At 48.6% G+C, this 17203-nt stretch overlaps 1 protein-coding gene across 3 annotated transcripts; it reads right to left on the reverse strand.

Annotated features, from left to right (window-relative positions):
* Window positions 1-1915: 1915 nt before the first annotated feature.
* Window positions 1916-7870, reverse strand: RRM2 (ribonucleotide reductase regulatory subunit M2; the record flags this gene model as incomplete). Of its 3 annotated transcripts, none has more annotated exons than XM_079721256.1 (10): window positions 1916-2513; window positions 2592-2705; window positions 2790-2894; window positions 4094-4227; window positions 4343-4437; window positions 6081-6214; window positions 6693-6809; window positions 7099-7242; window positions 7603-7677; window positions 7763-7870. In XM_079721256.1, 10 exons carry the CDS (start codon window positions 7868-7870, stop codon window positions 2361-2363), a joined length of 1179 nt encoding a protein of 392 aa, XP_079577382.1. In that variant the 3' UTR covers window positions 1916-2360. The 3 variants fall into 3 exon arrangements, with proteins under 3 accessions (XP_079577382.1, XP_079577381.1, XP_079577380.1); XM_079721255.1 differs by having other exon boundaries at window positions 7099-7245; XM_079721254.1 differs by having other exon boundaries at window positions 7591-7677.
* Window positions 7871-17203: the final 9333 nt, after the last annotated feature.

Genomic DNA, 17203 nt, shown 5'->3' on the forward strand with positions numbered 1-17203 from the left:
ACCAGGATTTACTTATGCATCCAGCTTCCTCCGTGAGTAAACCTAAACTGCACAGGGCGGGCTGCGTCCGCGTTCCCACCTCCGGCAGAGAACAGCGCCCAGCAAGACAGCTGCTGTTCGCTCAATGAATAACTGCACATCTGAAGTGATGACACACAATGAATAATTTGCTAATTTGGGAATGGACAGGTGAAGGTGGGTGGGATCGCCCCAGGAAAGGGCATTTATAGACAAGAGGGACCAACCCGAGCCCCTGTAGGTCAGTTTGTGGCAGATGCTCTGGGGCATCATCTTTCAAGTGAACCTGTTTCCCACATACCTTGGGCCAGGACAGGCATGAGGAAAGCTCCCTTCCCAGAACTGCTAAAAGCAAATGAACTCCTATTCAGTATTTATGAACACTTCCTGGCTTTTTCTTCCTGAATTGAAATGCAAATTTTCTCAAGGAACGGACATGAGAACGGTTTTATTTAAATCACTGACACCTGCGCAGTACTCAGCATCAGGACTCTGAAATGCTTTAGACAAAATGTTTCCCTTTAAACAGATTAAAAAACCGAATCTTAGTTGGCAGAAGCTAGTGCTTGTATCATACAGCTAATGGGAGGTAGAATCCCAAAATCTGCTTCCAAGTGCCACCTGCACCTGACAACGCCAGGCAAAGTGTTTATTTTTGTGTTGCACAAGTGTAAGGACCATAAAATCTAGATTAACTTTATAACAATAATTTAAAAGGTAGAAAAGGGTCCCATACTACAGAAGTGTTTAAATTGACTATTTTACCATTTATATTAATACAATAAATGAAGAAAACTGACAGTAGAACAGGCCAGTGGTCAGCCAACACACAACACAATGTGTTAACAAATACGGCCAAAGGATCGGTGTGTGTCATGCATTACCTTCCACGTAACATCTTTTTTGGAGGCAGGAGGGAACAGAAAGGCAGATGGATTCAAACTAGCCCTATTAAATATATCTATTAAGTTTATACTTTCTCTGAAATTAATATTTGAGTGGAACATGTATTAATTATTCACATAACACCAGCTTTCTACTGAAGTTTAAGAATCCAGTAGATGATGCTCACATTTACGCAAATCCTAGGAGCAATTGCACGGAACAATATCCACTCAATCAATTACGAACTGCAGAACAATACTGGGTAATTATTTCAAAGTATGAACTACAGATATGATATAAAAAAATATAGCAGAACAACTTTCTAACTTAAAGTACAAATGGTTAAGTCAACAGTACCTACTTACACACAAATTAAACAAAATCAGAATAAACACTCAACTTTTAGGAGAAGCAATTTCAGTCCTGGTTTTACCACTTAATAGGAGAAAGATCGTACGTGGGTCCTTTCATTCAGGGATGATTTGAAAACCCATTTACAAAGTTAATATCTTGGATCCCAGCTAGGAAAACTCTTCAAGGACCTTTCATACTAACTTGAAGTTGGGGGACATACAATTTGAGAAATTAAATGATACCGCCCCTCATGCACACCCAGGTTACCCACAGTGAGTCCGATCACACTTCAGTTCCTAATGACCTAAGTTAAGAGTCTCCTTTCTCCACATCTCTTACCCCGCAATACTCGACGTGGGCTACAGAACACAAAACCAACCTGTGTTCTTTGTGGCACCACCTGGCTGATACTGATACCTAAGTGTGCACAGGACTGAGTTAAAAGCTCTTCAATTCATCAAAGAAAAGAAAGAATAAAAATAACACCCTTAGTTTACACAGGCTTAACCTATGTTGATCACCTAGTAAATCTTGAATTGGCCCCCGTTAGTGGTAAATAGAATACTTTTGTATTTGGTGTAGAAACCAACAAATTTAGGTTAAATCAAGCCTTCACCCTGACAGTACAAACTATGTTTATTTGTGTGTAAAGTGCCAGTTTTATATACAAATCATAAGTAAACTTTAAAATCTGCTTTAAAATCTGAAGCAGTGAGTCTGATGTCTTCCTACTGCCTTGTGGTAGTAACTGTTTAATCCTGCTGGATCAAACTTGCTTGACTCCCCACACTTTGAGGCCAAGGAAGGTGCTGTTAAGAGCCAGGGTGAAGTCGTGTACAGCCAGCCTGCTTGCAAACGCCAAACATGGACAAGATCTTTCGTAAGAATCCGAGTAGCTTCTGTCTACGCTTTCAACCTAGGTGACCCCACTAGCATTAACAGGATTGACTTTGAGGTAGCTACACAGTTTTAAACATGCCATTAATGAACTTTATGGGCGATTTATGGTGTAGCCGGTTAATACAGTTCAAGTAGCTGATTTCTCTTTTGATGAGAAGGAAAAAAAGAAAAATCAGCAAAATAAGAGCACACCTTCAGTTCGCTTAGAAGTCAGCATCCAAGGTAAAGGAATTCTCTGTCGGACTGGACATCACTCCCATCCTCTGATACTCGCCGACTCTCTTCTCAAAGAAGTTAGTCTTCCCTTCCAGTGAAATATTCTCCATAAAGTCAAATGGATTTTCTACTCTGAAAACCTGAAAAGGTTCACAGCAAAACATAAATACAGAACACCAGTTTCAGAAAGAACCAGAGCGCTACCCACCATACTTTACCTTGCTAAAACCCAGCTCCAGCATAAGTCTGTCTGCCACGAATTCGATGTACTGCTTCATCAAAGTGCAATTCATCCCAATGAGCTTCACTGGCAGGGCCTCCGTCAGGAACTCCTAGGGACCAGAACACAGCTTCTCAATAAAACGGAAGCATCAAGAGGTCTTCTAGCAAGCACGAGGCCTCCACACGTCACCCACCTGTTCTATCCTAACTGCATCGACGATTATTTCTTTGACTCTCTGCTCCGAAGGTTTGTGTAGCAGGTGTTTGAACATCAGGCAGGCAAAGTCACAGTGTAAACCCTAGAAGAAAAGGTTTAAGGTCACTATCAAACCAGCAGACTTCTAGCATTAACATGGAATAGGAAACTGCTTTATGCTGGTCTGTATTCTCCTTATACATCTTGCGTGGCCAGACTAAGAGCATTTTAACTGTGGAAGGGAAGATGACTCAGCTGCTGTGTCACCTAGGCAGGCTCGGTCCCACCCAGGGGCCTTAGGGCTGGCCCCTAGAGGACAGCAGGCCAGGTCTGGTCCTCGCTGCTCTGTGTGGTGGCAAAGGACTGGGCAGAGCTTGCACTCAGAGCATTCTTTCTACAGCCCTGAGCTCTACTGTCACCACTATTCCCAGCAGGAAAGGCAAAACTCTGACTAGGCTAGTTAGTTTTTACATTTAAAACCTAATGCCTGGGAAATCGGGAATGCAATTTCGAGTGAATCAAGTCTGCAAGTCTTAGTGCATTAAATCCCAGTGCTGGGCTTCCCTGGTGGCGCAGTGGTTAAGAATCCACCTGCCAATGCAGGGTACACGGGCTCGAGCCCTGGTCTGGGAAGATCCCACACGCCACAGAGCAGCTAAGCCCGTGCGCCACAACTACTGAGCCTGCGCTCTAGAGCCCGGGAGCCACACTACTGAAGCCCGCGCGCCTAGAGCCCATGCTCCGCAACAAGAGAAGCCACCGCAGTGAGAAGCCCGCGCACCGTAACAAAGAGTAGCCCCCGCTCGCCGCAACTAGAGAAAGCCCGCGCGCAGCAATGAAGACCCAATGCAGCCAAAAATAAATAAAAAAATAAATAAATAAAAAATCCCAATGCTGGTGGCACTTACACTAGAACATCTGGGCACCTTCACTTTTCCTTCTGCACTTTAATCCAAGTGCATTCAAAGATATATACTGGACCAGAATAGATTCACTGAGATGCTCACCAACTAACTTTGAAGTACAATAGGATCACACAGAAGACCAGGTAGAAATAATAAAACTTCCCTTAAAAAAAAAATCCCATCACCTATAGAGCAATACCTATGTATATTGAGAATATGAGTAAAATAATTTCAGCAAGTTATCTAAAGTATTTCATTCTCTGCCAAGTATGTATATGGCTGAAGCCACTTGTTAAATGTGCATTTAAAGCCATCTGACATCTTGGGTTCCCTCCAGTGAACACAGGGCTGTAGGTGTTTGGGGTGCAGGTCAGCCTGTTATCTGAACTAGACTCACCTCGTCTCTGCTAATAAGTTCATTGGAAAATGTGAGGCCGGGCATCAGTCCTCGTTTTTTGAGCCAGAATATCGATGCAAAAGAACCAGAAAAGAAGATTCCTTCCACTGCGGCAAAGGCTACGACTCGTTCTCCTAGAGTTAATGCCAAAATATTTCTAGTGAGTATCTGTTTGTGTTCATAGGAACAAACCAGTAACATCACTTAGAAAACGAAGCTCAGGGGTAAGTAGGGCCAAGGTATCCTTACCATACGTAGCCTCTTTGTCCCCAATCCAGCACAAGGCCCAATCTGCCTTCTTCTTTACACAAGGCATTGTCTCAATGGCGTTGAAGAGAAATTCCCTGTAGGCACACAGAGCATCAGCAATTCCAGCAGAGACCTCCTATCCTAAGCTTCTGGGTAAGAGCACTGGGACCAAGGCCAATTTGGGATTCAAACTGAAATGTTTTCTTTTTACTTGTTTGCTTTTTCCTCCAGTGTTTTCAAAAATCTCAACATTCATTTGGTTTATGTTAATACAAATGTAGGTATCCATTCATTCACACTGAGCCCCAAGATCTACTAACATGAAAACTCAGTCTATTACACCAAGAGCATTTATTGGCTTAATTATTTCAAGTTCAGGTCATGACAAGGTTCACAGGCCCTACCTTCAACTTCAAAGAAAACTGCTAGAAAAACTGTAAAATCTTAACTGCTAGGACTGTTTAAGCTATGCTGACCATTATCTCCCTAAATAGATGCCCACACTCTTATCACTGTGCCAATTATTTGGGCCCCAAACGCCACAAGTATATAATAAAGCAATTAAAGCCAATAAACTAAACAACCTGAGATTGCTTCCAGCTATAATTCTGTGCTACAATGTTGATCCCAGGTCAGAAAAGCAAATCGATCGGCCCTACACTTACCTGGTCTTCCTTATTACTCTCTTCCTCCCCATCCCCACCTTGGGAGCCTACAGATTCTCCAGCCCAGCCTCGTCCTTCCCAGATGACCTTGTTTTCTGAAGCCAAGGTCATCAGGCCATTGGGTTCCTTTCATTCTCTTTCCATGTCAACCTGGGTCTTGCCTCTCCCTGGCTTTCAAAACTCAACCACCAGGCCGTCCTGATCCTACCTGTTCCGGTAATGTATCCCAATCATGCCCCTACCTTTACTTTCTTTTTTCATTTCTGTCTACAAACATGTTCAAATCTTTTTACCCCCAATGAATCTCCTCAATCCTGCTAGGCTTTCAAGTCACTACTCATTTTCCCTCTTCACTTTCCTCCAAGTCATCTACAAGAGGCTACTCTTCAGCTTCACCACTTCTGTTCTACACGGGCTCTTGTCCTGAAGCTGACCTTAGTATCTAGACTCAAACGCCCATATCTAACTCTCCCCTCTTTTCCAGTCAATCTTGAAAATGTAAAACAGGCCCGAGGCTACCTATATTTCTCCTCTATTATCCTCCAATATAAACTATCATTTCAGGCAAACAGCTGTGTGTCTAAATTAATCTCATGGTTCACGGCTACCTCTGCACTATCATGTAATTCCTCTACTTATACTCCTGGGTCTTATTTTCTATATTATGTTACAGCCCCTTAAGAGTCAAGTTTTATGTTTCTACTTTGCATCCTCCACCCTCTCCACCCTGCCCCAGGCTCAAGTTGTAGGCTGACAGATTTGCCAGACGTGAAAACTATCAGACTTAGGTTTTAGGGCATCAGACAGAGCCTCTAGGGATGTTTTTTCAGAAGGCGTTAGGTTGGACATTCAGCAGTATATTTCCACCTCTATAAAATGGAGTAACTTCATAACTTTGCTTTTAAGTGACTGGCTAGTAAAGTGAATTTAGGCCTCTTCTTCAGAGCAGACAGGACCATGGGTGCTAGGAATTTCTTTGACTTGGTCATTTTAGAGTCATTCCTCTATACGATTTCAAAAAGTAACAATTGGTAATCCTAAATATGTTGGCATATCACCACCCAAATACTCACCTTTCTTTGGAATCTTTAATGTAAGTGTCAATGAGGAGACTATACATTTCAGAATGGATGTTTTCCATGGCAATTTGGAAGCCATAGAAACAACGGGCTTCCGTAATCTGAACTTCCTGGCTAAACCGCTCCACCTAGTGGTAAAACACAAAGATCAGTTTAAGGAAAATCTACCAGCAGCAACTCAGTCAATGAACACTGGTTGCGTCACACTTCCTCTTTTGTATCATCGTAAGGTAGAAATAGCAATTCATTCCTTTTAATTCATTGCAAGGAGGATGCACTCAACAAGACATATGCAACCAAATTATTAAAACAGCAAAGCCACAAAAAGGAGAGCAAATAGGTAGCTACCAGGGTTGTAGATCTATTATTACTACCACTTAACATTGTCTTTGAGCTTCTCTACAGTTGGGGGAAAAAAAATACCATGAGGAAGAAATAACTGCAAAGTATATTATAGAACAGGAAATGCCATGGAATATACATACTAGCTTACAGATATATACACATTCAGTGTGGAAAAATTTAAAAGACGAAAAAAGAAAATTATTAATTATTTCTCTTAAGTCTTGAAATGCACAAAAGTAGACTTTATTTTTGGAAACTCACCAAGTTTTCATTTACTATGCCATCACTTGCTGCAAAGAAGGCCAGAACATGCGAAATGAAATATCTCTCCTCAGGCTTCAGGGCTTCCCAGTGCTGCATGTCCTTGGAAAGGTCCACCTGGAGTACAGAAGTTCACAAGGGGTTCAAACGTGCAGGACCTCACACATATGCGTAATTCTTCAACTTTAAGTCTACTAGTATCGCTTGATTAATATACCCCTCATGCACTTTGCCAGTGAGAACATCTAATATCCTCCCTCTGTGGGCAAGCATTCCCAAGAGGAACATGAGGAAAGCAAAGCACATTTCAAACAAGTTATAACCGGCACTGCAGGGGTCTTCCTCTGGAGTTAGGGGCAATGCTTCCAACGGTCTTTTAAGTCTCCTATTTCCTGAATGCGATTACCTCCTCAGCTGTCCAAAAGGAAGCCTCAGCTTTCTTATACATCTGCCAAATATCATGGTATTCGATAGGAAAGATGACAAAGCGGCGGGGGTTTTCTTTCAGAAGTGGTTCATCCTCCACACTGGGGGCAGATAGCTTAGGGTTCTGCTGGGGGAGAAAGGATGGAAAATGTAAAGTATAGGGCGAACCACGAAATCGTCTTTTTTTTTTTTAAGCAAAGTATGTCCAGTCATCGGGAATTTCATGCGGTTTAATGTATGTCGCTTGTCACACATGGGTTCTGTACATAACAGAGCAGGACTATAGTAGAGACATAATAGGAAAATGTCCAGATGTGTAAAGTAGTGAATGATCGGGAAGAGACTTTGGCGGGAAAGGAGCGCGGGCCCGGGAGGGGGTAGGGTTTGAGAGCAGACAATGAGGCTTTGGCGCCAAGAGCAGGCTCCTCCTGCACCGCCTTCCTGCAGCGCCCCCTCGCCGGGCGCCCCCAGCCCGCCTACTCACCGGCTCGGCGGGCTCCTGGAAGATCCTCCTCGCGGTCTTGCTGGCCAGCACGCGGGTCCCGCTGAGGGACGGGGGCTGCAGGGAGACGCGCGGTGAGAGGCCTGCCCGCGTCCTACAGGACCCCGCCGCCCTTCCCTGCCCCTCGCCCCTGCGCGCTCACAGTGTTCTCCTTGTCCGCCAGGCTGAGCCCCTTCATAGGCGAGAGCTGGAGGGGATGCTGCTGCTGCGGGTCAGCGATGGTGGCGAGCGGGACGCGGACGGAGAGCATGGCTGCGTACGACTCGGCAAGGTGGGGCTGCGCGCAGGTCCGGGAAGCCGCGACACGGCGGCGCCGGGAATTTAAAGCATCCCTCACAGGCGTGCGCCGTGGGCGTGGCCGCTTCCCATTGGATGGATGCTGGCCACGCCTCCCGTAGCAGATTCCGGAGCCGCGAGGGGACGCCGGTCGCCCCTGCTCTCCTGGGACCCTCGGGATCTACCCCTCCCGGGCCTCTGTGGGCCGCAGGCTGGGCTGGGGGCGCCACCGCCCATATCCCTGAGAGCCCCATTGGACAAAGGCTGCAGGCCCTGCGCGCTCCGGTGGCCCTGGCGCGCGCGGGCACTCTCTCGTACCGGAAAGGTTTAGGATTGAATGAAGCAACGCGATTGGAGCCCGCCCGCCGGAGAGCGGGAGAGGATTCCCCACCCCGCCGAGCCCCACCTCTCTGAAAACGTCTCTTGAACCCGTTTCGCGGTTCCGGGTAAATGGTTTTGCAAATGAGGTTGGTGCAAATGCCAGTACAAAGCCCCTGGCTGCGAGGGAACGTGGCTCCGGCGATTTAGATACGTGTACCTGGGCAGGGGTGCAAGCAGGGTCCCTGAGGTCGGGCAAATGTGTGGGGTGGTCGGTGGTGACCGTACTGTCCAAACGGTTAGGGGTGCGGGCTGCTGAGTCACTAGGACACGTCATCTGACAAAGATTTGGTGCCCTCGTCGGTAAATTGGGCCTCGTAGCCATACCTGACCTGTGGGATTACTAATAAAATGAAAGAATTAAATGAGATAATTCACGTAAAATGCGAAGTCCTTTGCAAACTTTCAAGTCAATAACAGAGAGGGCCTTTGGTGCAGTTTCCCCCTGAAATCGTGTCTGCTGTCGGACCCCTGTCCTCTATGTCGACATTGTTTTAAAAATTGCAAACTGAGCAAAAATTCCTGAGAAAAAGTTCAGAGAATGATTGAAGAACTAGGAATTCATTTACTGCTTATTGGGCATCAAAGAGCCTAAAGGGGGGGGGTTGAAAACCTCCATTCGGGTGAGGGTGGAGACATGAACTTAGTAACAGTTCTCATTTTACTTCGTACGAGGTCTTTCAGATTTGCCAGAGACTTCTGCTCTGCATCTGGCAAAACGCCAAAAATGATTGAAGAGAAAAAAGTGTTAAGATCCAGGAAAAAAATGATTAACCAGGAAAAGCTCCAACAGCTGTACACAGTCAGGGATGTCTCTGAGTGAGACTGGACTTTTTACAATGTCTTTTCTAGATATCATACTTTAAAGAGGTGGGGGGTAGAGAAGATACCCTCCCCACAGAGGTCTATTTCTCTTAGAGTACTGTGTTTAAAGTATTCTCTAGCCTCAGAAGAAAGATCAATGACCATCACAACTCTTAGACAAAGCAACGACTAAAACTTTGGTCTGTCATCATTTGTTTTAAAGCAACTCGCAGACATTTCCATTTCCCCTTCAGCATGCACCTCCAGAAAATGGATACTTTTACTGAAGATGTGATAATGGCTTTATCAGCCGTAAAACTAACAGAACTATCAGTGATTCCTTGGTGTCCGCTAATACCTAATGAACATCCAGTTTCGGGTAATCAGTATCCGACGTACACCTTTTGGTTGCTGTCCCAGGCACCGTGTACTTTTCAGCTCCTGCTATACTCTGTATGTACAGGAACTGTAAAGTGTAACTCTGTGAGCTAGGCAGAAGCTATTATTTCATTTTCGGTTGAGCTGCCACGAGGCAGGGGGGAAAAGCCGCCATCCTCCCCCTCACCGCCTCCCACCTCTGAGTCATTCGGGCATGTCCCGTCCTCCCCCTACATCGGGTTTTTACTGCTCTCACTTTACAATTGTAGGAGGAAGCAGGGGCAGAAGTCTACGTGGTTCTGCCGAGCGGTCACGCCGGGAGGAGACAGCCGGGTCGGGGTTCTGGTCTGCAGCTCCCCCTCTCTTTGCCTGGGTACCGGAGACGCAAAGGGCCCGGGCGGACCAGGCGGCCCAGTCCGGGGGAGAGAGGACGCTCCCCGCAGCGGCCTAGCGCCAAGCCCTGGGATCCGCCTGCGATCTTCTTCATTTCCCTTCCGCGCGCGATTTGACAGCTACTCCGCTACTGGTCCGCGAGACGGAGACTCCGCCCCCAACTTCAGAGAGGCTGCGCTCTTCCAAGGCTGTGGGATCCTACGCCCAGCCCCCGCAAGCTCCGCCCCCGCTTCCGCAGCCCGCGCTCCGGCCGCCACGCCCCCAGCAGTTGCACTTTTACCGTCTCGCGCGGGAGGGTGCGGTGACCTCTACGGGGCCCCTCACACCACACCAGGCGGCGTCACTGAGGCCCGGGGAGCTCAAGTGATTTTTCTCAAAGCCACTCATCCCTCTATATACCTGACACCATGCTGGGGACTGTCACAATAATACTAATGATAACTCCACAGCCACTGGGCACCTGGACCACTGGACCAGGTGATTTACACTTTTAATCCAGACGACAGTGTGAAGTAGGTGTTTTTAGCTCTGTTCTTTAGATGAGACTAAGGCCTGAGAGGCCAGGAGGGTGCCCACGGTCACACAGCCCCTTACATTTTGCAGCTGGAACTTTTCTCTCCCAACGTTTTATTAAGAATATTTTCAACATACAGAAAAATGGAAAGAAGTCTACAGTGTTCACCCACCACCTAGGATTCAACGGTTGTTTCCCTCTGCCATATTTGCTTTATCCCTCTTTACGGGTGTGTGAGGCTTTTGTTTTTTCTGGATCTTTTTTTTTTAAATAAATATATTTGATTTATATTTTTTAAATTTTTGGTTGCGTTAGGTCTTCGTTGCTGCATGCGGGCTTCTCATTGCGGTGGCTTCTCTTGTTGCAGAGCATGGGCTCTAGATCGCGGGCTCAGTAGTTGTGACGCACAGGCTCAGTTGCTCCGTGGCATGTGGGATCTTCCTGGACCAGGGCTTGAACTCATGTCGCCTGCATTGGCAGGCGGATTCTTAATCACTGCACCACCAGGGAAGCCCTTTTCTGGATCATCTGAACGTGGGTTGTAGATATGACACTTCACCCCGAGATATTGCAGTGTATTGCACAAGTAGCTCCTAAAAATAAGGACATTCACTAACATAACCACAGTACCATATTCAGACCTAAGAAAACTAACATTATTTCTCTAATATCACCTAATATCTAGTCCATAATCAACTTTCCCCAGTCATTTCAAATATGTCTTTTAATTTGGTTTGTTCATTTTTGATACAGGATCCTATTAAACGCATGCATTACATTTGGTTATTGTGTCTTTTTAGTCTCTTATTTTTTTTAATACAGTTCTTGAATTTATCACAGAGTTTTATTTGCCTTGGGGCATTCTTTTTTTGGCTGCGTTGGGTCTTCGTTGCTGTGCAGGCTTTCTCTAGTTGCGGTGAGTGGGAGCTACTCTTCATTGCGGCGTGCCGGCTTCTCATCGCGGTGGCTTCTCTTGCTGCGGAGCACAGGATCTAGGCACTTGGGCTTCAGTCGTTGTGGCTCGCAGGCTCAGTAGTTGTGGCTCGCGGGCTCTAGAGCACAGGCTCAGTAGTTGTGGTGCTCGGGCTTAGTTGCTCTGCAGCATGTGGGATCTTCCCAGACCAGAGATCAAACCCATGTCCCCGGCATTGGCAGGCGGATTCTTAACCACTGCGCCACCAGGGAAGTCCCTTTTTAGTCTCTTTTAATTCAAACAGCTACTCCATTTTTTTCCCCCATGAGGTTGACTTTTCAAAGTTCAGGCCAGTTTTCTTGTAGAATGTCCCACATTCTACATTTGCCTGATGTGTCTTCACAGTGTCACTTAATTTGTTCCGTTAATCCCTGTTTTTACTGTAAACTGAAAGTTAGATCTAAAGGCTTTATTAGATTTAGCTTATCTTTTTTTTGTACATAAGCTAAAAACTACCATTTGAACCATTTTCAAGCATGCAGTTCAGTCATATTAAGCACATATACAGCTTTATGCAACCATCACCACCATCCGTCTCCAGAACTTTTTATCATGCCGTTAAACACTAGCTCCCCATTCCTCCCTCCCATCAACCTCTTGTAAAAACCATTCTACTTTCTGTCTATGTGAATCCGAGTACCTCGTACAAGTGCGATCTTACATCATTTGTCCTTTTGTGTCTGACTTTTTTCACTCAGCATAATGTCTTCAGCATTCATCCATGTTGTAGCTTGTGTTAGAATTTCATTCCTTTTTAAGGCTGGATAATATTCCAGTGTGTGGATTTCCCACAGTTTGTTTATGAGGTTTCCTTTCTGCAATCTGTCAGCCCCTTCCCACCATGGAGTTCTTTTGTTTCCCAACTACTAGGAAGCAAGGTCGACCCTCCTCTAAACTGAGCTACTCCCTGTGTGACTCCAGAGCACCTCCTTCTTCTTTCTGAACTTGACATTCCGCTTTCAGACCTTCAGGATGCTCAGAGTTCTCTGTTAAGGAAAAAGCATTCTCGGGAAGCAGGAAGATGGGATACTTCATTCCAGGCTGACTTGTTGGCCGTGGAATCTCAGGAGCGAGGCAGTGGGCTGAGGCTGGGTTGGGTCTGCCTCCCTCTGCCCTCCAGTCTCTCTGCCAAGGGACCTCCGCCTCCACACACCTATTTCCTCCTTTGAAAACGCACTCCCCAACTTGTCCCCCTCTTTCCCTCCCTCCTCCAGGCAGGGCCTTTCCTGCTCCCCTGTCTGTCAGCCCTGCTCCACTGTCAGCCCTGCTCTCCTGTCAGCCCTGCTCTCCTGTCAGCCCTGCTCTGCTGTCAGCCCTGCTCTCCTGTCAGCCCTGCTCCCCTGTCAGCCCTGCTCCCCTGTCAGCCCTGCTCCCCTGTCAGCCCTGCTCCCCTGTCAGCCCTGCTCCGCTGTCAGCCCTGCTCTCCTGTCTGTCAGCCCTGCTCTCCTGTCTGTCAGCCCTGCTCTGCTGTCAGCCCTGCTCTCCTGTCAGCCCTGCTCTCCTGTCAGCCCTGCTCTGCTGTCAGCCCTGCTCCCCTGTCAGCCCTGCTCCCCTGTCAGCCCTGCTCCGCTGTCAGCCCTGCTCTGCTGTCAGCCCTGCTCTCCTGTCTGTCAGCCCTGCTCTCCTGTCAGCCCTGCTCCCCTGTCAGCCCTGCTCCGCTGTCAGCCCTGCTCCGCTGTCAGCCCTGCTCCCCTGTCAGCCCTGCTCCCCTGTCAGCCCTGCTCTCCTGTCAGCCCTGCTCCCCTGTCAGCCCTGCTCGCCTGTCAGCCCTGCTCTCCTGTCAGCCCTGCTCCCCTGTCAGCCCTGCTCCCCTGTCAGCCCTGCTCCCCTGTCAGCCCTGCTCTCCTGTCTGTCAGCCCTGCTCTGCTGTCAGCCCTGCTCTGCTGTCAGCCCTGCTCTCCTGTCAGCCCTGCTCCCCTGTCAGCCCTGCTCTCCTGTCAGCCCTTCTCCCCTGTCAGCCCTGCTCTCCTGTCAGCCCTGCTCTCCTGTCTGCCCTGCTCCCCTGTCAGCCCTGCTCTCCTGTCAGCCCTGCTCCGCTGTCAGCCCTGCTCCCCTGTCAGCCCTGCTCTCCTGTCTGCCCTGCTCCCCTGTCAGCCCTGCTCCCCTGTCAGCCCTGCTCTCCTGTCTGTCAGCCCTGCTCCCCTGTCAGCCCTGCTCTCCTGTCTGTCAGCCCTGCTCCCCTGTCAGCCCTGCTCCCCTGTCAGCCCTGCTCTCCTGTCAGCCCTGCTCCCCTGTCAGCCCTGCTCCCCTGTCAGCCCTGCTCCGCTGTCAGCCCTGCTCCCCTGTCAGCCCTGCTCCGCTGTCAGCCCTGCTCTCCTGTCAGCCCTGCTCTCCTGTCAGCCCTGCTCTCCTGTCTGTCAGCCCTGCTCTCCTGTCTGTCAGCCCTGCTCCCCTGTCAGCCCTGCTCTCCTGTCAGCCCTGCTCTCCTGTCAGCCCTGCTCCCCTGTCAGCCCTGCTCTCCTGTCTGTCAGCCCTGCTCCCCTGTCAGCCCTGCTCTCCTGTCTGTCAGCCCTGCTCCCCTGTCAGCCCTGCTCCCCTGTCAGCCCTGCTCTCCTGTCAGCCCTGCTCCCCTGTCAGCCCTGCTCCCCTGTCAGCCCTGCTCCCCTGTCAGCCCTGCTCCCCTGTCAGCCCTGCTCCGCTGTCAGCCCTGCTCTCCTGTCAGCCCTGCTCTCCTGTCAGCCCTGCTCTCCTGTCTGTCAGCCCTGCTCTCCTGTCTGTCAGCCCTGCTCTGCTGTCAGCCCGGCTCTGGTCTTCCTGGGCCCAGGTCAAGCCCCTCCCCTGAAGGCTGTGTTTCTGCCCCTTTCAGGCTGTGTCTGAAGGAGAGGATTTCCCACGGACTGACTTGAAAAAGAAAGAAAAATAGGAATGTAAGGCCAGGATTTTGCAGGCCCAGGGTTAGTTTATTTCCTTACCAAGTTCAGCTTTCTGTTGGCTTATTACTGAATAATCTCTTCGCTAATAGCCTCCTTTCCTGGATAAGGAGGCCACACTATCGACTACTTTCTAAGTATAACGGTGTGTGTAGGTGTGGGTGGGTATGTGTGTGTGTGTGTTTTGGGGAATGGGGGTGCAGCCAACTTTAGTGTTATTCTGAACTGGTAGACATAGAGCAACCTATGCAAATAGGACGCAATTCCTTCTTTTCCTGAGTGAGCAGGGGGCAGGGAAAAGCACGATCAGCTCCAGCATAGAGATAAATCTCCCTAGGCCGCCGCCCACCATCTTAGCTAAATAATAGCTTTAGGAGGGGGAGAAACAAAGCCCGGGAGAATCAACCCTGCAAAGCCCTGATGATTCACTTCCTAGAAGTTAAGCTGCTTTTAGGCTAGATCAGTGTAGTGGAATTAAGGGACCAACACTGGATTCAGGTCTGAACTCGTGTCACTTCTTATTTATTAGATGACCTTGGACAAGTCACTTGATATATCTGAGCCTGTTGCTTTACTGATAAAATGGTTGTGATCATTTCTACACCACAGGGTGAGCCTAAGGACTAAATGGGGTAGAATATTTAGTTCAATCGTTTCCATTTAGCTAGCCTAGCTGAACTCTCTTAGTCCTTTAGAATACAAAACTTAAGTTACTCCAATGTGTTTTTCTTCGTTTCCTACTTCAGTTCATGTCCAGGTCCTCAGTTAACTATAGCCCTGGAGTCACTATTCCAGCTCCTCCGTCCACATCTCTTTTCTGTCTCCTGCCCATCACCACCACATGGCTCACTTCATGCCGGTGAGCAAAGCAGAAGCTGCACCTACCACCCAAGCCAGAGGGCCCTGCTGCACTCCCTGGCCATCACAAGTGGGGGGCCAGGCTTCCTCCAAGGAGACGAAGGGGTGACTCATTAGGAAGAGGGGACCAGGCCCAAGTGTCTCAACTCAACAAACACCCCATGCCTCTTGGCCTAATTCCTACTCCCACGGAAGCATCAATCCCCTGACATTCTGACCCGACGCCTGTCCTAGCTAGCCAGGCCTAATAACATCCAGGTCAGATAACAGCCGTGCTAAAGGGTGTCACCCGCCCCCCTGCCCCGACGCGCCCGCTGCACACTACGTGCCTGGCCTGGGGGCGGCACCTTGACTGCTCTCTCCAGTCCTGGTGCCTGTGCTGTGGGGCTGCCCCGTCACTCCTCGGCTAGTCATTGTCCCCTCTGTCTGAGTCGCCCTCCTAGGCAGTCAGGTTGAGTGTGGGGAGAGGCAGGAAGGAGGCAGTTCCCCTGAGCAAGCGCACATCGGTCGAATTAAAAGAATGAGGAAGGGGGCTTCCCTGGTGGTGCAGTGGTTGAGAGTCCGCCTGCCGATGCAGGGGATGCGGGTTCGTGCCCCGGTCTGGGAAGATCCCACATGCTGCGGAGCGGCTGGGCCCATGAGCCATGGCCGCTGAGCCTGCGTGTCTGGAGCCTGTGCTCCGCAACGGGAGAGGCCACAACAGTGAGAGGCCCGCATACCGCAAAAAAAAAAAATAATAAATAAATAAATAAATAAAAGAATGAGGAAGAAGACGCATCATGGCCCAGAGGTCTGGAACCTAGACTATGAATCCCATCTACACCAGGAAGTATTTCCAGAGGACTCTTACCCATCATCCTGCAAACTTAGGTTAAACCCAGCCTTACACTGGACCAGATTCAAGCACAGTCTTGGCCCTCAAAAGCAATGAGATTCATGGGGGAGCCTGGGTCAAAAGCCCAGATTTTCTCATATTTGGTGAGCAAGAGGACATTTTTGAAATTCACCTTTTCATGGTTCGGAGGGTAGTAGCATTTGCTAAAGAGAGTGTCTCTTCTTGGATTAAATGTTAGCTCTTTAAAAATCTGTTTTAAAAATCAAATTAGGGCTTCCCTGGTGGCACAGTGGTTGAGAGTCCGCCTGCCGATGCAGGGGATGCGGGTTCGTGCCCCAGTCCGGGAAGATCCCACATGCCGCGGAGCGGCTGGGCCCGTGAGCCATGGCCGCTGAGCCTGCGCGTCTGGAGCCTGTGCTCTGCAACGGGAGAGGCCACAACAGTGAGAGGCCCGCGTACCGCAAAAAAAAAAAAAAAAAAAAAAAAAAAAATGTTGTTAAGTATGGAGAATAATCAAATTTTTAATTTTTTGAGCAATTGCCATGTTGTTTTCCACATTGGCTGCATAATTTTACATTCCCACCAAGAGTGCACAAGGGTTCCAATTTCTCTACCTCCTCACCAACATTTGTTTTTTTTTTTTTTTAAGAAAATAATAACCGTTGTGGCTTTGATGTACATTTCCATCATTAACTTTTTTTTTTTTTTTTTGCGGTACGCGGGCCTCTCACTGTTGTGGCCTCTCCCGTTGCAGAGCACAGGCTCTGGACGCGCAGGCCCAGCGGCCATGGCTCACGGGCCCAGCCGCTCTGCGGCATGTGGGATCTTCCCAGACCAGGGCACAAACCCATGTCCCCTGCATCGGCAGGCGGACTCTCAACCACTGCGCCACCAGGGAAGCCCCCCATCATTAACTTTTATAGGAGTATTTTAATAGGTGGACGATGTAGAGTTTGAAATAAAACTGATACTGTTATCTGCTGCATATCACAAAACCCTATTTAGTGAAAAAGGTTGAAAAAGTTCAACCAGAGACCAGATTCATTTGAGGTGGGACATTGAAACGGAGGTGCCGTGACTTTAGTGCACGGCCTTTGGAGCCAGACACGCCACGGTGGATCCTCCCTGCCACAGCCTCGCTGTGTAACTGAGCAAGCTGCTTTTTCAGCAAGCTTTACCTCCCTCATCTGTAAAATGGGGATTCATGCTGTGGTAGGATGTTGTGCGGCTTAAATGAAAATTCATGGCAGATCTAGCGCAGTGCTTGGCACGTCGTGATCCTCAATAAATGGTAGCTGTTAGGC

The sequence above is a fragment of the Hyperoodon ampullatus genome, assembly GCF_949752795.1.
Source record: "Hyperoodon ampullatus genome assembly, chromosome: 15".
In the NCBI taxonomy this organism is placed as follows: domain Eukaryota; kingdom Metazoa; phylum Chordata; class Mammalia; order Artiodactyla; family Ziphiidae; genus Hyperoodon; species Hyperoodon ampullatus.